This window comes from Heteronotia binoei, chromosome 2, assembly GCF_032191835.1.
Source record: "Heteronotia binoei isolate CCM8104 ecotype False Entrance Well chromosome 2, APGP_CSIRO_Hbin_v1, whole genome shotgun sequence".
Lineage (NCBI taxonomy): Eukaryota > Metazoa > Chordata > Lepidosauria > Squamata > Gekkonidae > Heteronotia > Heteronotia binoei.
The window spans coordinates 132,735,237-132,762,124 of NC_083224.1; the positions used below are offsets into that span (position 1 = coordinate 132,735,237).

A 26,888-nucleotide genomic window follows, 5' to 3' on the forward strand; every position below is an offset into this window, starting at 1 on the left:
ATTTAAACATGGTATTCATACCTTGTTTCTTACCAAATTACCTGTTCCAACCTTTTGCTTTCCATATTGTAATGAAAACTTGGTAGACACAACTAAGTAAAGATGGTCTCAACATAGCTAGTTAAGCACCCTAACCTTGCAGAAGACCAATATCTCCCAATGGATAGCCAGTCTATACAGAGTTCCATTTGACTTAAATTTGTCTCTATCGTTTTAAAGACTAGTTGAGTCACAAAAAGGTATTTTCTTTGTCTCACTGGCTCAGTGTTCCTAAGCCATATAATCAGTAAGCTCTTACTTCTATTGATCTAACCAGAGATTTAAAGATATAAAAGTGCATCAAGTTGAAGTGAACTTTTAATCAAGCAAAACGAGTTATTATTAGATGAATAGTTCAGTGATGCTCAAATGTCTATACGTATTTAAACTACTGGTTCACAGTAAACTATATCTGTCTGTTTGTTGAACCTCCACATTCACTGTCTATTATCTATGGAGACCCTGGAACCACTACATTTTACAACTAAACCACAACTCATACTTGGGCAGCATGGTTGTTCCTTTAACCCTGGAATGCCAAATGACAGCATAAACCTGATTTACTCATGCATGTTAATGATTTTGTGGCTTTAAGACATGTGGCTGCTTCATTGTGTGAAAGACAGAACTTTCAGAGCACTTTAAAAGCAATACAGTTACATATAGCCAGATCACATGCTCAGCTATCCACCCCTGTACATATATACCTGTGTGAACTAGTAGAAAAGAACAAGAGTCCAGTAGTACTTTAAAAGACTAACAAAATTTGTGGCAGGGTATGAGCTTCTGTTAGTCACTGCTTACTCACAAGAAGTGATCAGTGACTCATGGAAACTCATACCCTGCAATAAATTTGTCTTAGTCTTTAAGGTGCTACTACACTCTAGCTCTTTTCTAGCACTGCTGCTACAGACAGACTAACATGGCTACCCTTCTTGATCTATGTGTGAACTATGGCTGGCTTCTGGAAGTATCTTTACACAGAATTACGTTGTTACAGAGCTGCCTCAATGTACTATACTGTCTTAAGAACATAAGAAGAGTCCTGCAGGATCATACCAGTAATCCATCTAGTTTACCATCCTGTCTCACACAATGGCCAAACAGTTCCTCTGGAGGGCCAGCAACAGAGGCCAAGGCGTTCCCCTGATGTTCCCATCTGCCACTGGGATTTAGAGGTTTACTGCTTCTAAATATGGAGGTTCCCTTAAGTCATCACAGCTACTACCCACTGATAGACCTGTCCTCCATAAATATCCCCATTTTACTTTCCTTTAAACATACTTTACATTTCTGTAAACCTAAGGATACTTATCTGGGAGAAAGCTCAATTCAATGACACGGGGCTTACTTTAGAGTATACATACTTAGGAGTGCTCTATATAGCACTTTAGTATTTCAGTAATAAGAACTTGGAAATAATTTGTATGAACTAGGCAACAGAATAATGGGAGTGGGGAAATTATAAAGACAGCCCAGTTTGAAATAATGACCAGTCAAAGACAAATCAATCCATTTTGGGTAGGTGAGCATCAATGCTCAATGATTGATGTATAGGGTATGATTAACATATATCAGAGCTAATTAAGGACTGCACAAATTTGAAACACAATTAACAGACTAATTAATATCTGTAACATGTGGGTCATGTCAATTAGTAAAGAAATGGTTTGTGTTTATTATGTTTTTGGAATAGCAACTTGCAAGAAAATAACTGCTCAGTGAAATCATTTATGAGCAAGCTGATTTGGGGGACAAAAATAACTTTGAACAAGAACAACAATGACTGTAGTCTCTGTATCAAACAAACTTCAGATCTAGAAGAGGCAGAAAGGGAGTCAAGCCACAAACCTCACATAAATGTCAAAAAACAGGAAGAAAGCAGCAGAAAATCTAGATAGTGTGTTGAGAATGTCAATGTACCTACCTATGAGAATGACCACCATACCTACGGGACCGTCTCCTTCCATATACGCCCGGGAGGTCGCTTTGTTTGGCCTCCCAATATCTTCTGATAGTTCCCAGCCCAAGGGATGCCTGCCTTGCCTCAACCAGGATCAGGGCTTTTTCGGACCTGGCCCCGACCTGATGGAATCAGTTCCCTATGGAGATTCGGGCCCTACTTGGCTTGTTGGCCTTTCGTAGGGCCTGTAAAACGGAACTGTTCCACCAGGTCTTTGGATGTGGCAGCGGGCATCTATCCACCTATTAGATCGGTTGGCCTCCCCCTATGCCCTTAAGGCCCACTGCTATACTATCTTGCTTATATCATCATGCTGAACCTATTGCACTTTACTGATTGCTGAAGTTGATTTTATTATGATTTTGTGTTCTTAATTTAAATTGTTGTACTCTGCTCTGAGCCCCCCAAAAGGGGGAAGGGGCGTAATAGAAACAAACTAATAATAATAATAATAAATGTCTCCCCTGATTTATCTAAACTACTCGTTAAGAAATGTTTTGTGTTCTTTCCAACATTAAGTTCAAAACTGAGAGGAAGCGGTTCTTAAGCATCCCAATAAATTCTGATTAGAATCCAGATTTTAAAACTCTTTCTCCAGTAAAATGTTAACTTTTGGGGGTTTTTTGTTTTTAACTCTCTGGATTACTTTCTGTTTGGATCCCTGCCTTGCTTCTTGGGGCATAGAGCTCCATTTACCCCTTCAAAAAGTGGAAGCTATAGTATTTTCAGTTTCCCTCTCAAGTGAAGTAACTAGCTTGCATTGAATTCGTATTTCTGGAATGACCATCTGTTTAGTGGGCAGTTAGTAATATTTAATGACATCAAGTACTTGATGCCATTTTAACTGCTTGAACTTTGTTACCGTAACCCACTCAGATATTTAATGCACTTACTTCTGGATAGATTCAGGTGGATAGCTGTGTTGGTCTGAAGCAATAAAAGTTTGAATCCAGGGGCATCTTTTGGAGCAACAAAGTTTAATTCTGGGTGTAAGTTTTCATCTACATGCACACAAAAGTTGGGACCTCAAATTAAACTTTGTTGGTCTTTAAGGTGCCACAAGTCTCAAACTTTGTTTTATTTTTGGATGTCACACTAGCCAGATCTCAGTGTTCCTTTCATATTTGCAGATTCCCTTCAAGGCTCCCTCATAGATCTGCGAATGCCTTTGAACAGTATTCAGCTTAAGAAAGCAACTGCTTATGATTGGTGTGGAGAGAGAGACGCATTCATTGGCTCTTGTAGTGTGGATTTGTGCTTCAACTGGAAAGTGGGCTACATTTGCACACTGACAAGTGTATCTTCAGTTCAGCATCATTGCAGCAAATAGCTGCCTCAGCAGTGGGAAAGGCTTAAGCAGGGCTTTTTTTGTAGAAAAAGCCCAGCAATAACTCATTTGCATATTAGGCCACACCCCTGATCTCACCATTGTTTCACACAAGGCTTTTAGTACCGTGTTTCCCCGAAAATAAGACACTGTCTTATATTTGTTTTTTCTCAAGAAGACACACTAGGGCTTATTTTCAGGGGATGTCTTATTTTTTATTAAGTATGATACAACAATCTACATTTATTCAAATACAGTTAAGTCATCTTCTGGAACATTGTCATAACTCTCCAGGTATTTCAGTCTTCCTTACCACTCCACACCGAAATGCATGGCGTGGCTATGCAGATACGCTGCATAGCCACGCCCATCACTAGGTCTTATTATCGGGTAGGGCTTATATTTAACAAATGCATAGAAATCCTGCTAGGGCTTATTTTTTGGGTAGGTCATTTTCAGGGAAACAGGGTAGAAGCCCAGTAGGGACTCATTTGCATATTAGGCCACACCCCATGATGCCAAGCCAGCCAGAACTGCATTGCTGTGCATTCCTGCTAAAAAAAAAAAGCCCTGAGGTTAAGTATGTTTAAAGGAATACTAGAAGTATATCTGATCCTCTGAATATCTTCTCTTGCTCTATTTGTGTGCAACATATAATAAAGGTTATTAGTAGAGTAGAAAGAGGCAGCCACTTTAAAATATAACAAAAAATAGAATTACAGCAGCCATTCTGTGTAACTTATTTTGGAACAGCATCCATTTATCACAGAAGATACAATTACTGAAGAGGACTGGGCTATAAGAAAATGCCTTATAACAATAACCCTAGCCCTAAATCAATCCACTCAACTCTATTTCCCCAAGGGAATCCTAACCCCATCACGTTCAGCTGCACAAACATAAAGGGTATGCGACACCTGATGTGCAAATTCATAAGCAGGAAAGCAAAGCAGTGGGAACCTTAGAAAAGTAGTATTGGAATGATTCTTTTAGCCATTCAAAATATGAGTGTTTCTTGAATACTCTCCCAAGTTAAAAAAACAGATACTTGCAAATAAATAATCTAGCACACTTAAAACAATTTTGTTCCCCCTTCTCCCTGTTTTAAAAAGGAAGGTTTTCCTTGTTTAAAAAAATAGTGGAATATTAAGAAATATGACACACACACACCCCAACAATTTTAGTGATATATAGCTCGCTATATACTCTTGCCCAGTTTTTATTTTGTTTCGTTTACCTGGCGCCGCTATGCGGCGCGAAGCCTTATCTGAAGGCATACTTAATTATCCCGCCTTCCAGGTCCCATCAGCGGGGCCCTAAAGGCCCAATCGACGTTTGTGGGAGGCGGTCGTGTCAAACGCGAGGGAGGAGAAACCCTGACCTTCTGGTGAACGCCCCTCGGGCGGGAAGTAAGGAAGCCGAGTCATGGCTGCGTTGAGAGTCGCTCGGGTGAGGAGAGCGAAGTTTGCTTGGTAGATAGTTTGCGAATTCAAGAAGCGGGGCTAGGAAAGGGATGTAAAACGGCACGGAGGCTTTAGATCGGCCTAGAGTGGCTGAAAGGGCGGGCTAGATAGTTGGAGGTTCGGGGCTTTCGGTGGTGTGCGTGTGTGGAGCTGATGTACTGAAAGGAGACCAACAGAGAGGCTGGCGTCTGACAGTTCTGCTCCTGAGTAATAAGATCATTCCTTGGGTGTTGTGCGTATACGTGGATTTTATTGGGGTGGAGACGGTGTCTTTAGTAGCTCAATGAAGAACGAGGGTCATATGACCACAGACAAACTTGTACATTTGGCAAAATTATGCAAGAAGCTAAATCCCAAAGTTGTTGATGCTTTTGTCATACAAGGAGATTGGGGTTCCTAGAAGAGACAACTGTTATGTGCTGTCCATATCTAGTATATATTTATTCTGCCCAAGAAGATTATGATTTTACTTCCACATTTTTAATAACCCTGAGAGGTAGCTCAGGCTGGGAAGCTATGAGTTGGACCAAGGCAACTGTTCATAACAGCTGTGGAATTAAGTACAGGAACAGGCCCAGTGCTAGGGCCCTGGACACCCAAGGCTGGCACCTGCCCCACTGCTATACCCGCACCCGCAGGGAGGGCAGGCACGGTGGTGAGACAGGGGAGGGCTGAGCAGGCTCTGGGCGAGCCTCGCCTTTGCAGTGTGCCTCTGAGAATGCACTGCGTAGAGTTCTCCTCCAAGCCTGGCTTTCCTCGCAAGATGGGTTGCATAAGGGAAGCTGGGCTTGGAGAAGCTGCATCAACGCCCCTCCTGGCTGTTTTCATGTTCTCCTTCAAGCCCAGCTCCCCTTGCAAGGGAAGCCTGGCTAAGAGGGGTGTATATGTCAACGCACCGCTCTTGGCTTCCAGGGCGACTCGGGAAGCCAAGAGCAGTGGGGTGGGGTGGGGGAAGTGGTGCCCAGTGATGCCCCATAGGCAAGGGGGCATCCCATGTGATTGCCTATCTTGCCTACTCCCATGCGCAGGAATTTCATATCCTAGTTCAACACTCTAACCACTACATGCCTAGGGTGTGTCCCATTCTTGCTTTACCAGTTGTGCTGTTGTGAAATCCTAAATGTAGTCCCTTTCAGAGAAAAGGTTGAAAGTGAGAACAAGGTACGCCTCTAACAATGTAGATAAAAACACATCTTTACTTTATTGTAAATTAAAGTGTGGGGCAGATCACAGCTATGATGTGAAGAAGGTGTTTAACCCTTCTCCCTCATATGATTACCAGTTGAGTCTACCGATTGTTATTAACACAAAAATCTATCAATCTGCCTTTATAACAACAGATTGGAGGAATCAGGGTTGGTCAGCAAAACCGTTAAGAGGCAGAAGAATTAAGCCCTCCCTCTTTCCTGTACCACTCAGATTGGCACTGTGGCTCCTCAGAATCACAGGCTGAAGTATTCACATCACCTACTACTACTTTTTAGCTGGAGGTGCTAAGGATTGAACCTGGGACTTTCTGGATGGCAAGCAAATGCTCTACCACTGAGGATACACTTTTCTCTTTTTTAATCTGTGGGAAAGCTGGCTGGATACACAAATTTCAAAAGAAGAGATTTAAATATGTGCCATTTTGATGGTTTACAATTTTGGCATTGTGAGTTAGGTAATAAAAGTAAATGCTAGCAATCTATGTGGCTGAATGTTGTCTACTACTGTTTGCCAGAATATTAATATTGATGTTCACACTGCTGTTATTGAATAAATGCACATAGCCTGCATTTTTTAAAGAAATAAATTAATAGCATTGGGCAGCATTGCATCAACAACCCACTCACAGGGAGGGAGGGTGGCTCAGTGGTAGAGCATCTGCTTGGTAAGCAGAAGGTCCCAGGTTCAATCCCCCAGCATCTCCAATTAAAAAGGGTGCAGGCAAGTAGATGTGAAAAACCTCAGCTTGAGATCCTGGAAAGCCGCTGCGAGTCTAAGTAGACAATACTGACTTTGATGGACTGAGGGTCTGATTCAGTATAAGGCAGCTTCATATGTTCACTTGTTTCTCTCTCAACTCTCACACAGGATCCTTGCCATATTTATTTAATTAATGAATTAAAAATTTTAATGCCACTTTACCACTCGGGTCCTCAATGCAGTAAACTTCTAAGACAGTAAAACAAATTTAAAAATGCATATATATAAAACACTACAAACAATTCAGCAAAACATACGGACACAAACTAAAAGGAGGGTCAGTGATGGTTATATAGGAACACACTATTCTTGCTATAATGAGTATTGTACTAGGAACTGATAATTACCTTTTATTTTATAAATTTAACACCTCATTTATTGTGAAAACAACTCTGAAAGATAGGTTAGGCTGGCAAAGGGTGGCATAAAGTTTTCAGACCTCAGTAAGGCAAGACATAGTCTTGCATGTGAAACAACTGACTCACTCCATCTATATCATAATGGCCAGTGTTCTAAAGTCTCAGGGACCATTACCTGAAATCCATTTTAATTAGGAGCCTTTAGTTGTTTGAAAAAGCAGAAACTCTTAAATACATATAGCACATATACTTAATTATATCATAGAGCTATCCATCAACAAAATAATACTATCTACACAGGCTCCTAGTTTTCTTCCAGGCTTATTTCAGGGTGCTCATATTGATTTTTAAAGCCCTGTATGCTTACCTAAACATCCCTGTGGCGCAGAGTGGTAAAGCTGCAGTACTGCAGTCGGAACCCTCTGCTCATGACTTGAGTTCGATCCCAGCAGAAACCAGTTCAGGTAGCCGGCTCCAGGTTGACTCAGCCTTCCATACTTCCGAGGTCAGTAAAATGAGTACCCAGCTTGCTGTGGGGGAAGTGTAGATGACTGGGGAAGGCAATGGCAAACCACCCCGTGAAAAGTCTGCCGTGAAAACGTTGTGAAAGCAACATCACCCCAGAGTCGAAAATGACTGGTGTGTGCACAGGGATGTGCACCTTTACCTTTTTATGCTTACTTAAAGGAACAGCTTCTCATGACCCTACCTATTCACTTAGATCATCTTTGTTGGCCTTGCTTTGGGTGCCTCTGCCTACTGAGGCTACATGGGTGGCAGCCCAATAAAGGGCCTTCTTGGTTGTGGAACTGAAACTTTTAAACTCCCTTCACAGTGAGATCAGTTTCTCTCTATTGTCTTCCACCAATGGGTGAAGACTTTTTTGTTTTGTTTTACACACTATTGGCCCTCCTCTGTGGTTGTGTTGTGTGTGCTATTTTAAGTGCTGTTTTAATGTCTTAAATGTTTTACTATTGAAATGTTTTTTCTATTGAAATGCTTGTCACCTTGGGGGACTCTATTTGGGTTGAAAAGTAGCATAGAAATGTTTTTTAAATAAATAATCAACATTTGAATATACCTGAAAAATTTCCTGTTGCCATAGTAGTGATCTATATTAGGTTGTTAAAGTGCCATATCATGAGAAACCATCACCTGGAAAATATAAGATTGTTTGTAGGGTCTGTGATAATCTATTCTACCCTTTCCTGTCCTGAAAGTACATGAGAGGTGGTGGGGGATCTGTATGTGAGAGAGGACATGCCCCTTTCCCTCCTACTGTACACAGTAGGTTGCCACCATCAGTGGCGGACTGGGCAGAGTGTCAGCTTGCTCGATGACAAATGTTTTAATTGTATCTTTTTTCCACATGTATTTTTTGAAAATTTTATTTTTTCTTACAAAAATTAAATGATAAATGCTGCACAAACGAAACAAAACCAAGGGCTGAGTCGTACAGCTCACTGTATGCACCTTGACCTTTCAACAAATGGACAAATGCCAGACTGGAGCTTAAAAACAGAGGCTGGTTGATATAGACTTCATTCTTTTTTACCCTTTCCTTGACTTGTGTGCCTTTCACGATTTATGCTAAACTTTTTAACTCTCTCTCCAAGTTGGGAGGGTTTTTCCTTGACCTATCCAGGAACTGGGTTAGAATTCCCATGTGTGCTGCCATGCACCTTTCCACTATTATAGCAAGCTGTACAGTGTCAACTTTTATGGCCTTAGCTGTGATGGTGGAAAGTGCCATCAAGTCACAGCTGACTTATGGCTGCCCCATAGAGTTTTTAAGGCAAGAGAGTTCAGAGGTGGTTTGCGATTGCCTGCCACTGCATCATGATCCTGGTATTCCTTGGAGGACTCCCATCCAAATACTAGCTAGGGCCAAACCTGCTTCGTTTCTGAGATCTGATGAGTTTGGGCTAGTCTGGGCTGATCAGTTCAAGTATGGTCCTAAGTAATGATACTCAAAACAACAATCTATCTTTTCTTCTTCCTGGGAAGTTGGTAACTGTTCGTATGCATCCTGTCCATTTTTTCTCCATAAAGGGAAACCATCTCCTCTCAGTCTGAAATCTTTATTTACTTTGGATTTATATCCCACCCTCTCCATGAATGGACTCAGGGTGACTAACAATCAATCTGAAGAGGTTATTGCTTCATTTCCAGGAAAGAGGGTGACCTGTCTGCGGGCCAGTGCTTCATGTGTTAATCAAAGTATCACACATTCTTCTATGACAACAGAGTTAAGCCAAAACACAGGTGGATCCTAATATTGCTGTTTTCTGTTCTGAATACAGCCAATTTATGGTATTTGCATTATGTAACATTTAGAACAGTTGTTATGATTTGTACACCTTATATGAAATAGCAGAATCATAGAGTTGGAAGAGACCTTCAGGGTAATCCAGTCCAACCCCCCGCACAATGCAGGAAACTCATAAGTACTTCTCTCCCACACCCACTGTTGCATGCCCAGAAGCAGCAAAAAAACCTCCAGGATCCCTGGCCAAACAGGCTTGGAGAAAAATTGTTTCCTGACCCCAAAGTGGCGATCAGCATTTCCCTAGGTGTGTCAGAAAGGGCCATGAGAACTAAGCACTGATTTAACTCTTCCTACCCTCCTTTTATGATCTGCCTAAGATTACAGAATCAGCATTGTTGACAGATGGCTATCTAGCCTCTGAAGAAATAATTCTTCAGTCTCTAGTTTTGTCTCAGTAGCCTGTGCAAATGGAAAATGTTTTGTTCTAGTAAATATGAAGCTTCTGAAAACTTTGATATCCCCCATAGCAAGTATGATGTATTCTTTTTCACATAAAACACATTTACAGAGCACTCTGAAAACCAACCAATTCAGAATATATATCAAGAGAATATGTTACAACTCCTTTCTTTCAAGAGGTTTATATACCTTATATCTGTAAACAGATTTCTAACAAAATGGCCTCAGATAATAAAGGAATTTACTTTTATAAGTCTTTTTAGGATACTGTTAGCAAAATGGAACCTTGTCAACTAGGAACCATCTATGAAGGGTGGTGAGCAGGTGTATCACTCTCAGACTGGTTGATTTATGCATAGTCTGGGAGCTTTGTAGTATTCTACTCTGTAAGTGATGAGTATAAATCATAGTGAGAACACTGTACAGAACAAATGGTTGTGATGTTCTAGAAAAAAATGAAAATTAAAGTGTTGCTTTCTATGGAAACTGTTTTAAGTGCTCATAATGAACAGCCTGGAAAGTATATTGGAGCTTTCAGCATCTTCCAAATCCATGATACTAATATAATCTAAAGAAACAACAAATTCACATTAACATTATATACACTCATAGGATATGAGAACCTCCAGAAACTGTTGGTGGGTGACTGCTGTTCAGTCCATAGTGTTTACGTTGTGGAGTCTTGCAACATTTTATCTGGTCCCTTGTGCTGTTTAACATGAAGATGAAACTGCTATGAGAATGTCAGGGGATCTGGAGTATGATGCCATCGATATACAGATGACAACCAACTCTGTTTCTCCTTTACAGCTGAGTCAAGTGGGTCTGTGGAAGTCAATAAGTGTTGGGAGATAGTAATAAGATGAATAAGGGCCAATAAACTGAAGCTTAGTCTAGGCAAGGCTGTGTTGCTGTTGATCACTGGCAAAGCTGGTGAAGGATTGGGGAGTCCACCTGCACTGAGAGGACTGTCATTCCCCTGAAGGAACAGGTTCATAGATCCGGGATACTGCTGGATCCTGGCCTACAGTTGGAGGCATGGATTTTTGATATGCCAGTTATCACTTTACATCAAAAAGCACAATCTTGCCATAGTGATTTAATGTTCTAATTACATTCAGGTTAGATCACTGTAATGCTTTTTTTTTACAGCTGCTTTTGACAATGGCCCGGAAACTTCAGTTGGTCAGAATAAAGCAGAAGGGCTACAGTCAGGGATGGTATACTGGGGCTGTATCTGAAAGATCTGCACTGACTGCCCATTTGTTTCCAGGCCCAATTCATTGGGCTACATGGTCACCATGTATTTGAATTCAATTCCTGGGGAAGACACAACTAAGCTAATAAATATGTCAAAATTGGAGACTGATGTTTAAATGTATCAATTGTGAGACTCATCGTTTCCTATGTGGCAGTTTGAACACTGCTGTTCTGTGAGCAAATGTTTTTGTTAGTAAGTATCAGGGGAAACTGGGGAACAGGGTGAATTTGATTTAAATCACATTGTTTTAAATCCCTAGTCAATAAGACTAAATTTAAATCATGGTTTCACATAAAGACTCAATCTTGCTGGTACTATCTTAATATTTACAATCAGATGAAGGTTTCATTTTTAGAATAACAACTTTTCAGATTAGTTTTGCAGTTATATCAAAAATTTACTGATTTGGTTACACCATTAGAAACACACCGCACAATAATTTCATACTTATCTATCTCTATCTGGGTCTCTCTTATGGCCTGCTGCCATTATAGGTTTTCTCCTCCAGGGAGAGAATAATATGGTAAATCTCAAGCTATTCACACAAAGATCCAAAGACTTGTGGAATATTTTGTTCAAAAGGTTTCACTTTCATTTTTACTGCTCGCCTGTCCCTCCTCACACTTTGCTTCTTGTGCAGGTTGATTCTGTGTACATAGGTCTGCCAAGGAACAATAGAATTAAATTAAGGTCTTTTTCTCAACTCTCTCTCTATATATTTTATAACATTTTTGCTATGAAGAAGAGGCATATGATCTCTGCAGACACAAATTTGAAAACTGTAAAACCAAGCATCTGTGATAATAATTTCTAGATAGAAAAACTGCCCATTAATATTACAGAAACCTCTGGAAGAGGATGACATTGTTAATGGATTAATGGAATTCATTTACCAAAAAATATATAAACATTTCATGAATATACAGCCTCATGTACGTAATTAAAAACTAATTCTTATTTCATGAGGAATAACCTTTGGACTATAATGCATCTTAAATAGAAAACTATCTTTAGATAGCTTTTTCCTCAAAAAGCATTTTATTTAAATATCCTATTTAAATTAAAAAAATTCGATTTACCATAAGGGAAATGGGTATAGTGAAAGCTGTAACAGAAAAGTCATAGCCCTAAAACCCGTAATATAACAGTAATGGAACCATCAGTTTACTTTCGTTCAGTGTGGCACAAAAGGTAACTGATCAGTTTGCTTTTCTAAGAAGGAATGCAAAGAATGAACATGTGAAATGTCAGGAGTTAGTGCCAGTGATGAAACTCCAAACTGGGTTGTTGCATGCCCTACCATTGTGACCACAACTTGCTAACCATTTCAAGATAAAAGTCTCTTTAAGTAGCTTTCAGGCTGATAGTACATGTTGTTAACAAAAGCATCACAATCTTTTAGTTAATATTATACGTGGTATGTTCCAGGATTGTGTTTGCAGTCAAGCTTTATCTTGTATCTGCTTCAGAAACTTAACTACTTCTGGAGGGTTTTTTTTTTCCTTTTTTTTACTTCATGGACTTTGCTCTTCTCTGTTGGCTAATCTATTAATTAGAAACCAGTGGCTCATTTTATAATACTGTTCTTATGCTTAGTTTGTGGCTTAGTTATATTTACTTATTTTGGTACTATATTTTCCAGAAAGGAAGATGACCCTGAATGTAAGACACATACACCAATATGGTATATGCAGAAGGTTTTCATTACTGTACATAATTTTATCTGAATGTCAGATAGCCTCTACTTTTTCTTGATTCCACATCTGGAAAATCCCTAGATTTCCTTTTGAGTAAATACAGTAACCATTTACCAACCTGTTCTTGAATTGAGTTGGTGGGATGGGCAGGATATAAATCCCATAAATAAATAAAATTTCATAAAGACCTCCTGACAGCCTATTTGTCTGTAGACCTACAAAGTCTTTCAGTGATAACTACATCTTACATTCATATACAAACAAAGCTGTGGTGCAGTGGATCAGCTCAGGACTGATAGTAGTTTACCACACTTGCGTTCTCCTGGGGAAATAGCAATTTAACACACGACTGCCTCTCTGGTGCCTATTCTAAATAGTGTGTTTTAACAGTGGAGATTTAACAGTAGAGAGAGCCAGTTAAAAACAGTGGTGTTTTAACAGTGGAGAACCAGTTTGGTGTAGTGGTTAAGTGTCCAGACTCTTATCTGGGAGAACCAGGTTTGATTCCCCACTTCTCCACTTGCACCTGCTGGCATGGCCTTGGGTCAGCCATAGCTCTGGCAGAGGTTGTCCTTGAAAGGGCAGCTGCTGTGAGAGACCTCTCAGCCCCACCCACCTCACAGGGTGTTTGTTGTGGGGGAGGAAGGTAAAGGAGATTGTGAGCCACTCTGAGACTCTTCGGAGTGGAGGGCGGGATATAAATCCAATATCTTCTTCTTCATCATCTTCTATGTGGTATGGAGAACGACCAGCATTTAAAATAGTAAAGTAGTTATTAAAAGTCCAACCACATACTTTCTGCAGAGCAGTGGATTGAGCAAGGTATATAAAAGTAAGGTGAAAACACACAATTCCTCTGTCCCTCACTCTGCACATGCCCTAGCTGATCTTTAACTGAGAAATTACAGGTTTGTAAAAGCTTCTCATTACCTTGAAGTCTTTGTGTAGGCAGCCAGCCCACTGTCTGCTCCAAGTGACAATGGCAGCCATCGAGATGGTGCTCAAATATAAGAGCTTCTTCCTCCAGATGGAATCAGCTAAAGTAGATGTACAAAATGGAACCCTTTCCCTTCATGCCAAATGGTTTCATCTCTCCTGTTTTCCTACCCCCTATGGGTCAAAGAATCCTCTCCTGAGGTCTTCCAGAAGATAGAGACTGACTCCTCACTAGCAGTTGCTCCATCCCTGGGTTTCTGCTTTCCCCAGCAGAAGCGATAGATTCCCCACCAGTTGCTGTGCAGGCACATTTTGACCCACATTTCCCTCCAGTTTCCTCCACAGCTTCGTGATCTTGTTTTTTTAGAGGGAAATCGGTGGGAGCAGTGGGTCAAAATGCGCTCACTTATCAACTGGTGGGGAATCAGTCTCTTGAGCCATGGAAAGCAGAAGCCCAGGGGTGGAGCAACTAATGAGAAGATCACAATCTAGCCACTTGCATCCTCAGTGTGCAACTTCTAAGTGTCACATTCCAGCCAAGGAGGGAGCCTGCCATTTCTTTGTCTCTGGCCAGGATGGCCTTTAGCATTTCAAAGGTTTGATGTTTAGTACTTGGAAGCAACTGACTTTCTCCTTCCTGCCTGTCCCCTGCTCAGAGAGAGAAAATTTTTAAAAACTAAATGTGGAATTTTGTCAAACCTAAAATCCTAAGAATGTATGTCTCCAGTCTTGTTGCTTTAAGCAGATATATTTGCTTGCATTGTTCTTTTTCTTCCTGTTCTGTAGTTCCAGCCCAGCTGCATTATTTTGTTGGACTAGGAATCTCTTGTTAGATGGAAAAGTTAACACATCTTGTAATTCTCTTACTGATTGACTGATATTATCTTATTTTGTAATTCTCTTACTGGTTGACCGAAAAGTTTTTATCATGCTTGTAATCAGCCTTGAGTCCCAGTGAGAAAGGTAGACTACTAATAATAATAATGCCCCCCAAATATAGTCTCCTGTATAGAGAGATGCTCAACAAAATATGTAATTTTTTTCGGGGGAGGGGGGGTGGAATTTGACTTTGCTTACAGTTCTAGTACAGTAAAAGGGAAGGACAAACTTATCAATAAGAAATGTGTTTGGCAACGAATAGCTATTTACCAGAGGCATTCTTTGTATTTAGAAAAATATGACATTGTAACAGAATAGTAATGAAAACCTGTTGTTCTCCCCACAGAAACAGCAGTAATCTCTGATCCAAAAGACATTGAACTCGTTGAGAAATAATCTTTTCTATAGGCCACATATATTGATATCTATGTGTATGTTGTGCTTTCTAATAAAATTTGGGAAATGTATTGCAGGCTTCAACCACGTGCATCCATTTTTTTTTTTAAAAAAAATTAAAATTACAGGTGATACGAACCACTGCTACAAGTGGTTGGAGAGCACAGTCTAGTCAAGCTACTGCAGCAGCATCAAAAAGCAAATCTGCAGCTGGATTTAGCTTTGGTAAGTATTGGAAAATATTCCATATAGTTTAATATTATGTCATGTAAGAAGTTTCTCCATATATCTAAAGAAAGTTCCCTGAATTACTGTCTTGAGCAAATTATGTGAGTAAATTGATAAATTCATGACTGGATTTGCCTTCTAAATGCTGCTGAAGTGGGGAGTGGGAGGGATGCTTTTGATTTGATTGATTGATGTGACATATGAGCTGGGAGTACTATACCTACACATGGTTTGTCCCATCTGAATTGCCTTCCACAAGCTCATGTTTGCTCTGTGGGAGAAAAAAATATACCAGGCATGACACAAAGTGCCTTTTCCTTATGATGTAAATGGAAGTTGGAGGGGAGTGGGATTTAGTGGTGGGGGGGAGCACTGGCAGGGGAGGAAAAGGGTTCAGCATTCCTAAGCCATATACTACTTTTCCTAGGAAATTAGCAGCATTTCTGTGTTTGTCTTTGAATTTTTTTTTTAACTTATTGAAACTAATGCAGGCAAAGGAATTGTTTTGTGTTAGATGAGATTAAGGGTTTGTTAAACATATGCAGCATTGTAAAGCGGTTGGGATAACCCCTGGCTTCCTTTCATCCACAATAGTTAAAACTATTATAGACACATTTGCTTTTAGGAAAAGGCAGCATAAAATATATAGAGGGAGGTAAGACCAGATCTCACTTATATATTCTTTTTTAAAGCCGTACTTATCTAATTCTCCTCTTCAAAGGCGTAAAACTTAAAGCAGTGGCTGCCAACATTTTTGGCACCCGGAACTGGTTTCATGGAGGACAATTTTTCCACTGACTGGTGGTGGGAGGTGCTGGGGTTTTCACCACCAAGGCTGCCCCCATGCCCATCCCTGCCCCTCCATGGGATGTTTTAAATGAGGGGTAGGCGAAGGTTGCTGCTGTGCTGCCCCTTCTGCCCACCTGGGACTCAGGCAGATGTAAGAGGTGGTGCTTTGGAGTGAGGCTGCGCTGCCTCTTCCATCCGCCTAGGTCCCAGGTGGGTGAAAGGGGTGGCAAGGCTGCTCTGCCTCATTCCGAAGCTGCCTCCCCTACAAGGGGAGGCAAGGGAAGGTGGCCTTGAAGCGAGACCATGCTGCCTCTTTTATCCACCCATGTCCTGGGCAGGTGAAAAGGGTGGTGCAGGGGCCTCTACCTCTCTGCAGCCCAGTTGCTAGCAGGTCACAGACCAGTACCAGTCCATGGCCTAGGGGTTGGGGACCCCTGACTTAAAGCACCCAATATGTAGTTTTCTCCACTTACAGATCTGCTTTTGTCAGGGAGAAATGAACAGTCCCCTTTACAAGTAAACAAAGGCCACTATGTCTCATTCCCTTGGTCTGTATTTTCTCTGCCCCCCCCCCTCAATTTCTTTAATTGTGGTGTTTTTTCAAGTGGTGGTGTTTCATAGCCCTATATGTCTTTGAAGACTACATTGATCATTTCTGTATTTTGCTGTAATCTTTCTTGCTTTTCTGTATCCTGGTCAGTGGAAATACCATACTGTTTATGTTTGGAATTTGTTTCTGCTTGAGGATAAAATAGAAATTCTGACTGTGTTCTTTGAAAATCAGATGGCAGCTATGCTATAGGATTTCCATTTAAATGCCATGTTTTCTAGAACTGACTGAAGAACAGAAAGAATTTCAGACTACAGCTCGTAAATTTGCTAGAGAGGAAATCATACCTGTTGCTGCTCATTATGACAGAACTGGAGAGGTAGGCTTGCTGTATATTGGGGAAAGATCTTGTTTAACGTTCTGTGTTTTATTGAGGCTTACTTAGTGAAGCCAGACATAAAATATTCTCTCTTCTCTTTCTAGTATCCTGTTCCCCTCATAAAAAGGGCATGGGAGCTTGGCTTAATAAATTCCCATATACCAGAGAGCTGTGGTGAGTGAACTATTCTTTAAGCTATAAAACAGAGTAGATAGAAGAATGTTTTTATAGGAGACAAAGACACAGTGGATTTTATAATAAAATGTTTTCTAAAATTTAAGACAGGAATAATAGATAGCCGACTTATAAGATAAAGTTTCATGTATTGACATCCTAATGGAAATAACAGTGCTGTCAAACAGTTGGGGCTAGTTTACACATTTATACTTGTGTTATTTCATTTTCTCTGCTATATGTTTGAAAACTAGCAGATGAGTGTGTAAGCAGACTTTTAAAGGATTGTGTGGAATGATGATGAAGTTCTGTTTGTGGCCATTCACACAAGCAAATTATTATGAAGTAACCATCCAGTTATGAATATGCAAGTGCGAATGTACACCAGTGTAATTGAGTCGTTGGAGTTATTCTGAGTATGCACATGCCAATACCAAGGTGTGTTTCATTTACACAGAATAAGTGAAATATACAGAATAAATTGAACTCAACTAGGGTGTATTTCAGTCATTTAAATGCAATATAGACGTTAACTCCTGTGCAGAGATACTCCAATCTCACTGAAACCAATCTGTTTAGGATTACACTGAAAGTGCATTTGTTACTATGAATTTCTGTAGGTTTAACTTTTTTTTATTAATGCTTTGTCATAGGTGGCCTTGGCCTTGGCATCTTTGATGCTTGCCTTATTACTGAAGAATTAGCTTATGGGTGCACAGGGGTTCAAACTGCTATTGAAGCAAATTCCTTGGGTGTAAGTATTTTCTTTATTTAGTAATGCTTAGTTAAGAAAATGACTTCCTATATACTAAATGAATAAACCATTTCTTGTAGCAAATGCCAGTCATCATTGCAGGAAATGAGCAACAGCAGAAGAAATATCTGGGGAGAATGACTGAGGAACCCATGATGTGTGTAAGTGCTGTCACTACATGGACTTCGGAGAAAACCTTGGTCCTTAGTGTTTGTTTGTTTGTTTTGAAAACTGAAAAGCCCAAGATGATAAGCCTTTCCTCATAGGAATGGTGGTTCCAACCCCTTAACCATCTTGGTTGCCATCTACATTTTATCCAGTTTTACACCCTCCCCCTCCCACACACACACTGTCTGCTACAATCCCAAGATCTCTTTCAGTCTCAGTCTTTTACAGTTCAGACCCCATTAGCACATCTAGAAAGTTGGGATTTTTTTTATTAACACAGTAAGAACTAAAATATTACAGGCCAGTACATTTATAAAGTAGGCTATAAATATGGCATTATAAGAGCCCCTCCAAATAGTATTAATTTAATTCCCTTTTGTCTCATCTAATATATATAATAGGGTTGGCCAGACTGCAGCTCGGAAGCCACATGTGGCTCTTTTGCACATATTGTGTTGCTCTCAAAGCTTTCACTGCCCTTCGGCCAGCTTCAAGGCATTTCTCTCTTTAATTCACTTCTCCAAGCCAGATGGTGGCTTGAAGAATGCATTTAAGGCTGCTTTCTCCCCACTTCTATCTTTCCCCATCTGTTTGCCTTCCTTCCTTCCGGTCTTGTGGCTCTCACACATCTGATGTTCATGTCTTTCAGCTCTCAAACATCTGGCGTTCATGTCTTGTGGCTGTCACATTAAACAAGTTTGGCCACCCGATATATAATCACAAAGCCTGTAGTGATGTTTACTTTAATGTACAACACCTCTCAGCACACTGAAAGGAATGGGCACATATACTGATTCTGTCATACAGCAGGGGTCCAAGGAGGGCCTCTGCTGGCTGTCACCATTCTGGTAAGGGTCTGTATGGGTGGGCCCAGAGCACTCACCCAACCCTTGTCTTCCTTATTAGCAAAACCTTTTAACTGAGACATGAGGACCCAGGCAGTTAAATTAAAACAACAGTTTATTTACAGTGCTCAAACAATAGGTGGGTAACAAAACTTTTAGTGCAACTGTGAAATACATAAACAGTAAAGGTTGGTGTAAAGAAAAGCTCAAATGCAACTTGCTAAACGGACCCTTCCTCTAGTACTGAACTCACCCTCCTTGAATGAGGGATCTCTCTCCAGCTGCCTTCTCTCCCTTCTCCCTGCAGCCTTTCCAGAAAGAGAACAAAGCTCCTTTCCAGCCAGGACTGTTTATGCTTTCCTCTCAGGTCCCACCCCTCTTCGGCCAGTTTTCCCTCCAAATCCTCTTCACCCATCCAGAGGGACAGAAAGGATCCTGGGAGATGTAGGCCCTCTAGCAACTCCTAGGCAGGTGTTTCCCTGCCCTCTAGGCTGCACTTGATCATGACAACTCCCTTCACTGAAATGAGTAGCATATCTTTTCCACTGTGCCCAGGAACGATTTCTATACTGGATCCTCACGTCTCCATATTTTTAGTCATCAGAGGCAATTTTCCAAATTAACTGTGCATTAGTTTGTAGTACTATTTGCAGGTCTCAGATTCAGCAGGAGCTCACAGGAGTGCAGCTCCTGAACGTTTCTGAGGGTTCCCCCACTTCCTCCCCACCTACCTTGTCCATTGAATAGTAGGTGCAGGTGCATAACAATCCCTGGATTAGGAGAGCGGGCAGCCAGTCAGCCACAAGGGACTTTGCCATGCCCTCAGCAGTCCTCATTAACCCTTGAAGTAGCCCACGGCACCCTTTCTCCACTTCTTACGTGATTTTGGGCAGCAGGTGGCTTGCTGGCCTTTTGACTGGGGGACGGTAGCCCAGGAGAGCCCCAAGCAGGCCTCGCTCAACCCAGGGCTCTCCTTTTTTGCATCAGGTTGCTTTTGGCTGGGGGCAGCGACATATGCTAATTAGTTATGCTAATGAGCCCCACCGCCCATTTTTCTGCAAAATAACCTCTGAATTTGTATTACATTTATATTGATTCTTCATTATATTTTTCCCCTCCCAGGCCTACTGTGTAACTGAGCCTGGAGCAGGCTCTGATGTAGCAGGTTTGAAAACAAAAGCTGAAAAAAAAGGAGATGAATATATAATTAATGGTCAAAAAATGTGGATCACCAATGGTGGCAAAGCTAACTGGTATAGTATCTATAATTAATCTGGTATTAATTATTTATTAGATTTGCTTAATCGCCCCGTCCTGGCCTAGGCCAGGCTCTGGGCAATGTGCATGTTGAAATAGATCTACACTTGTAAAAGCCAATTCTCAACACACTGATTAGGGTGTTGCTAAAAAAAAGAAAAAAAAGTTGGGGCCCTTTGTTTAAAATGCTCACTAAGTGTTAAATTAGCAGTTAAAGTTTATTGTGAGCATTTGTTTGCATGAAAAAAATAAACTTAATTTCTTCTTGTTTCTGTGTGTGTATTAAGGTACTTTTTATTAGCTCGTACCAGTCCTGATCCTAAGGCTCCTACAAGCAAGGCTTTTACTGGATTTATTGTGGAAGCAGACAGCCCAGGAGTTCAAATTGGAAGAAAGGTGGAGATGATATACATACATATTTAAATGTTAGTTCCAGTATCAGAAGTTAGCATGATATGTCATAAAGGAAACCATGTACATTTTTCATTTGTGAAACTGAGATATTGTGGTTCAAAATTTGACATAATAGCTGCCTTAAACTGTTATAATATTGAGAATAAGCACTGAGGCCTGATTCTGCTTTCCCCCTTACAGAACAGTTCTACCTGACACTCTAGCTTCTTTTGGAGTGCAGTCCTTAGCAAATGTATTTCATTTCCCTCACAATTACAGTCACAAGGTATAACTTTTTAGAATTGCTATGAAAATACATAAACCTTCAAGGCCATCTTTTGTTTTTTAGTTATGTATATAGTCCTATGCACATTAGTGTTCTGTTGGTGCAACTGGCTTTTTTCAACATTAGTGTAAATTGGCCCTATTAGATTTACACTGTCAGTTAATTGAGCTGTTATTGTCTTAATAGCTAACTACAGCTTTCATTTTTCAGGAACTTAATATGGGTCAACGGTGCTCAGATACAAGAGGGATTGTTTTTGAGGATGTGAGAGTGCCTAAAGAGAATGTACTAATTGGTGAAGGAGCTGGCTTCAAAATTGCCATGGGAGCATTTGATAAAACCAGGCCTCCAGTAAGTATCTAAAATGTGTGATTTTGTAAAGATTTAATTATTGAATTCTCTATTTATTATGCCTATAATTAAATCCATAGGTAGCAGCTGGTGCTGTGGGACTAGCACAGAGAGCTTTAGATGAAGCTACAAAATATGCTATGGAACGAAAAACCTTTGGAAAGTTAATTGCAGAGGTATGTGAATCTCCAAAGTGTTTGTAGATGTTAGACTTGTGATTTGGCAGGTTGGAAGTTCAAAAGCATGGAAAAATGAAATGTATACTTAATGCGAGTGTCAAACTCATTTGTTAGGAGGGCTGGATCTGACACAAATGGGACTTTGGGGATTGGGCCATGTGTGTCATAAAATGTAATGTGAGGTAGCAGAGATATAAACTTTATAAAGGACATAGACATACACAAAGATATGTTTTAACTTAAAATACAAACATGCTTAAAACTCTTGCAATATTTGTTTAAAATGGAAAGGCAGGGGAATAGTGGGATTTGGCAATGCAATTTTTAAAATAAAACATCAAGACAAAGCACAAGGGTCGCAGCAGAAATGAAAAATATAAAATGCTCTGAGCCTAGGAAAACAATGAAATGACATTGGGAGCTTCTCTCCTCTCCCCCCCCTTCCCCGGTCTACTCAAATTGGCAATGGCTCTCCAGTGTAATATCCCCCTTTGGCTGTGGGTTCCCAGGTTAGGGTATTCACTAGGTCAGGTCCATTCAGCAGAGACAAGCTGGCTCAAAGCAACAACCCGTCATTTGCAAAGACACAACTCTAGGAAACATGAGCTTCAGCTGTATATATAGGGATGCTGAAAGTGAAACTGATCTCCACTCCATTGAAACACATTGTAGCACAGAGTTGTAAGGAAAACATGAAGTGGGTTTTCCATTAAGTCTCTGGGCTTTATCTATCCAGGCAGAGACCTTAATGGAAAATCCATCTCATGTTTTCCTTGCAGCTTTGCTTCCTGCTGTAACCTGCAAAGGCAAGGCAGAAAACGCATGGAAATGAAAGAGCAGGGAACTTCACCAGACTCAGAGCTTCAAATGGTGAGGACAGGAGAAGGGAGAAAAGAGCCTCAGGGGCCTGATTAAATCCCTGGGTGGGCCGGTTGTGGCCCAGAGGATGGACATTTGATAACCCTGGTAGAAAGCTTAAATTAGAGGTACTCCATTTGTCAAAAGTTCTTCTTTGGCATTGGGGAGTTTAATAAAGCATACCAGAGAGTTAAAACTATTCATGTGTAGCAACATGCTCCAGTCATTCCTAAGGATGAGAAACAATTGCTTTTGCAAAACCGCCTTTGAATTCTAACTCACAGTCCCTTTGTATTTATTTATTTATTTATTTATTCTATGACTTATATCCCGCCCTTCCCATAAAATGGCTCAGGGCGGCTCACAACAAATGATAAAACAATAAACAAAGTGCAAAATTGTTACAATTAAAAAGTCAAAACATTTAAAAACCTTAAAATCTTAACATTAAAACTATACCGTATATTTCACTAAAGTCTGATAAGCTACATTAATCTAGTCAGGCGTAGGCTAGCCGGAAGAGGCTTGTCTTACAGGCCCTGCGGAACTGAGTAAGATCCCGCAGGGCCCTCACCTCTTCCGGCAGCTGGTTCCACCATGTGGGGGCCATTGTAGAAAAGGCCCTGTCTCTGGTTGTCTTGAGACGGACTTCTTTGGGCCCGGGGATGGTGAGAAGGTTTTGCGTCCCAGACCTCAGTACTCTCTGGGGAACGTGTGGGGAGAGACGGTCCTTCAGGTAGGCAGGTCCCAGGCCATATAGGGCTTTAAAGGTAATGACCAGCACCTTGTACCGGACCCGGTATATTATTGGAAGCCAGTGCAGAGCCCGAAGACCCGGCCGAATGTGCCCCCACCTTGGGAGGCCCAATAACAGCCGGGCCGCGGCATTCTGCACCAGCTGCAATTTCCGGGTCCGGCACAGGGGCAGCCCCATGTAGAGGGCATTGCAGTAATCCAACCTCGAGGTGACCGTAGCATGGATCACTGTTGCTAGGTCGTCGCGGTCCAGGAAGGGGGCCAACTGCCTTGCCCGCCTAAGATGAAAAAACGCGGACTTGGCAGTGGTTGCTATCTGAGCCTCCATCTTTAGGGACGGCTCCAGTAGCACCCCCAGGCTTTTGACCCTGTCCGCCGCCATCAGCGGCGCACCGTCAAAAGTTGGTAGGGGGATTTCCCCCCCTGGACCACGACGGCCCAAACAAAGGACCTCTGTCTTCGCAGGATTCAGTCTTAGTCCACTCAGTCTGAGCCACTCAGCCACGGCCTGTAGTGCCCGGTCCAGGTTTTCTGGGGCGCAGACCGGTCGGCCGTCCATAAGTAGATAGAGCTGGGTGTCATCCGCATACTGGTGACACCCCAGCCCATACCTTCGGGCAATCTGGGCAAGAGGTCGCATATAGATGTTAAATAACATCAGGGAGAGAACCGCTCCCTGGGGCACTCCACAATTAAGTGTGTGCCTCCGGGATAGCTCCCCCCCAATTGCGACCCTTTGTCCCCGACCTTCAAGGAAAGAGGAAAGCCACTGTAAGGCCAACCCCTGAATCCCCGCGTCGGCAAGGCGGCAAGTCAGTAACCGATGGTCGACCGTATCGAACGCCGCCGATAGGTCCAACAGCATCAGCACTGCCGAGCCACCCCGATCCAGATGCCGTTGAAGGTCATCTACCAGGGCATATATCTTTTCAAATTATTACATGCCATTTTAAGTTATTGGTGGTTGTCACAAGCTCATAAAGTAAGTTAACAAGCAATTTAGATTAAACCTACATTTCTCTTTGATAAGTATAATGTGAGTCTTCAGAACAAATATAACTGAGAACATTAGAAACAATCACATAGAAAGCTATAATATGAAAATAATCCCCAAAATAACTGCTAGCGTAATGTATGTGTCTTGCAATGCATGCCATGGATGACCAAACCTTGGGCTTTGTGTTAGAGCTTTAGCTGTTGTCCCGATCCCTTGCTCTTTTGCTCTGCAAAACACAAAAGATGTCACTATATGTCTTGATGTATGATAATGTTTACTGGCCTTTCATATTCTGTATCATATACAAAAGTTAACTTGTCAATTTGTCAGTTTAACTTTGTTCAACATTCATAGCACCAAGTAGTGTCCTTCATGCTGGCTGAAATGGCAATGAAAGTGGAGCTTGCTCGCCTGGCTTACCAAAGGGCTGCATGGGAGGTGGATGCTGGCCGTAGAAATACCTATTATGCATCTATAGCAAAGGGATATGCTGGAGACATTGCAAATCAAGTCGCTTCTGATGCTGTCCAGATCTTTGGAGGAAATGGATTCAATAGTGAATATCCAGTAGAAAAGCTAATGAGAGATGCCAAAATATATCAGGTAAGTAGTGCATGTGAATACTGCTTTAGAGGTCACCCTGGACCAGTACAACAAAATAGCAAGTTTTACATGAAGAAAGGATAGATCCTAACCATCTTTACTTGAGAGTCTAATAGGAATTACTCCCAGTAAGCATGCTGAATATGTCAGCCATGCAGCATGGTGCGTATTAACTCAAAAGACAAACCCAGAGAGTTCAGCAGTGGTATGTACTTCCAAGCAAAAGTGCATCGGACTGCTGTGGTAGTCATCTAGAAGTTCATTGGTTCTATAAGGCAGTATTTTAAAATATTTCTTATATAATGTGCAAATAACTTCCATACATTTAAAATATTTTAAAATCATATATATTTTAAAGTCATAACAACAGATAGCAATACCAATCCAGTTTCTTATCTGAAGTCTACCTACTTTATGTGGAGTCTACCTACAGCTCATGCTATGTTCTTTTCTAACCCAATGAAAATGCTGAAGTTCAAAGAATTGTGCTTCTTGTTCCAGTAGAGAATGTTGGATATGCATTTCATAAACAGTAGCAACCACATATCAAACCCATTGCAAATTAGAAGTGGATTTTTAAAAATACTGTGATATGCTATTTGAATCTGCTGTTCAAAGAAAATAATATAGCCAAATGAAATTCTGGTCTCAGTGAAAAAAAACCTACTTAGCCCAATTATACATCTCTAGCACACAAGTGGTTCACTGAGATTTTATGTAGTTGCACAAAAATGCATTTCAGGTATACTGTTTATTAATCATATACTTCTTCCTTCATATACTTCTTTTCCAGATATATGAAGGAACTGCTCAGATTCAAAGGCTGATTATAGCTCGTGAACATATTGGCAAGTTTAAAGAATGAGAGAATATTGAATGATATCGGCATCATTAAAACATCAAAGGGTTTTAGTTCCTAGCATGCATTAAGCCAAATCCACGAATGATTGTATCTTTTTAGCTATGCCACTTTTGATATTGAAAGAGGAAGTTATGTAGAAGCTGTAAAAAAGACAGCAAGACCTTAGAAGCAGTAGGGATTTTTTTCTTGCTGCATGTTTATATATATATCTTCAATGTATGAAATAAAACTGGTAATTTAATTCTTGGAATCGGTACTTGAAAATATCCTGAAATATGGAATCAAAATCTAAGACTTAATTTCTGCCTAAGGATTAATTCTGTCCACCAAGTCCGCCCCCCTCTCACTGGCAAACATTTTACAATTGCCTGGGTTTTGAGAACTGAACATTCATATGTATATGATTAAGAGTGATGTCAGTGTAAATAGTTTAGGGTCCCAGCTCCACCTCCTGGAAAGCATATAATTTGGAACATTTCTACTAATACCGCCAAAAACCAGTTTCCATTTGCGGCGCAAAAGCCGCGGGACTTTGCGGCTCTTCTGGGTGCTCCGCAGCAATTGGTGCGAAATCCGCGCAGATCCTGCGCGGTGAAGAGGGACGTCGCTGCCGATTAAGGTCAGTGCGACAGGAGAATTTTGCACCATTATATCATATGGCTGTCACTGATTCTTCTCAGTGTATGGCAGTATAGATATATGCTAATATTATGTCTAGTTTTAGCATTCTCAGTATTATGCATCATATATGCTGATTATACACAGTCAGATCATCTTTACTGCCACTCTGATGTATAAATTCTCCATCCTACAGCTCTTTAAAAATTGCAGGAAGATTTTACAGCATATAAAGGATAATGTGAAATTTACTTTTCTGATAAACCCCACCTCTTTCTACTTGATACCATTAACCATCTGAATCCATGTTTGTATGATAAACCAACTTTTTGCTTGATTATATTAAGAAATTACAACTTTCCAGAAACAAAGATCTTCATTTAATTACCCCATTAATATATGCAATGTAATCTAGTCTTGTGATTATTGGTGGTTTTGCAAAGAACTTTTGTATGTTATGAATTAGACCTCTGACTCTAGTTTGGAAGTTTTTTATTAGAAGAGCATATCTGTTAAATGTTACTGTGCCTTTGCATTTTATTTTAGTAATCTTATTAAATTGATGGTTTACTGCATTCAGATTTGATGCATACTGCAATACAATGCAAGATTTTTTCCAATGTTAAGAATACTGAAACTAGTTTGGTTAGCTATAGTCAAAATTAAAATAAACTTGAAACTAGAATATTTAATTTCCAGGTTTGCTTATGATGTAGTATGATTTTTTTTTACAGTGGGGGAAGCTTATTAAATATTAAGTCTGTTCTACACTGCTGATTAGTATAATAGTATCCCAGTTTCTAATAATTTCTATAGCTTAGCTTT

The 26,888-nt window shown here is 40.6% G+C and overlaps 1 protein-coding gene across 1 annotated transcript; it reads left to right on the forward strand.

Moving 5' to 3' along the window:
• Nucleotides 1-4,604: 4,604 nt before the first annotated feature.
• Nucleotides 4,605-26,755, forward strand: ACADM (acyl-CoA dehydrogenase medium chain). The gene is made up of 12 exons (XM_060232036.1): nt 4,605-4,778; nt 15,145-15,241; nt 16,865-16,962; nt 17,067-17,136; nt 17,790-17,890; nt 17,971-18,051; nt 20,026-20,156; nt 20,448-20,556; nt 21,050-21,190; nt 21,271-21,366; nt 24,335-24,583; nt 25,377-26,755. Exons 1-12 carry the CDS (start codon nt 4,755-4,757, stop codon nt 25,446-25,448), a joined length of 1,269 nt encoding a protein of 422 aa, XP_060088019.1. The 5' UTR covers nt 4,605-4,754; the 3' UTR covers nt 25,449-26,755.
• Nucleotides 26,756-26,888: the final 133 nt, after the last annotated feature.

What these genes read in the sequence shown, in the direction of transcription:
- ACADM (XM_060232036.1), top strand. Translation starts at nt 4,755, where the DNA reads ATGGCTGCGTTGAGAGTCGCTCGG. An exon ending in ATTATGACAGAACTGGAGAG is followed by an intron (nt 16,963 to 17,066) that starts GTAGGCTTGCTG and finishes TTCTCTTTCTAG; the next exon opens with TATCCTGTTCCCCTCATAAA. An exon ending in TTGATAAAACCAGGCCTCCA is followed by an intron (nt 21,191 to 21,270) that starts GTAAGTATCTAA and finishes TTAAATCCATAG; the next exon opens with GTAGCAGCTGGTGCTGTGGG.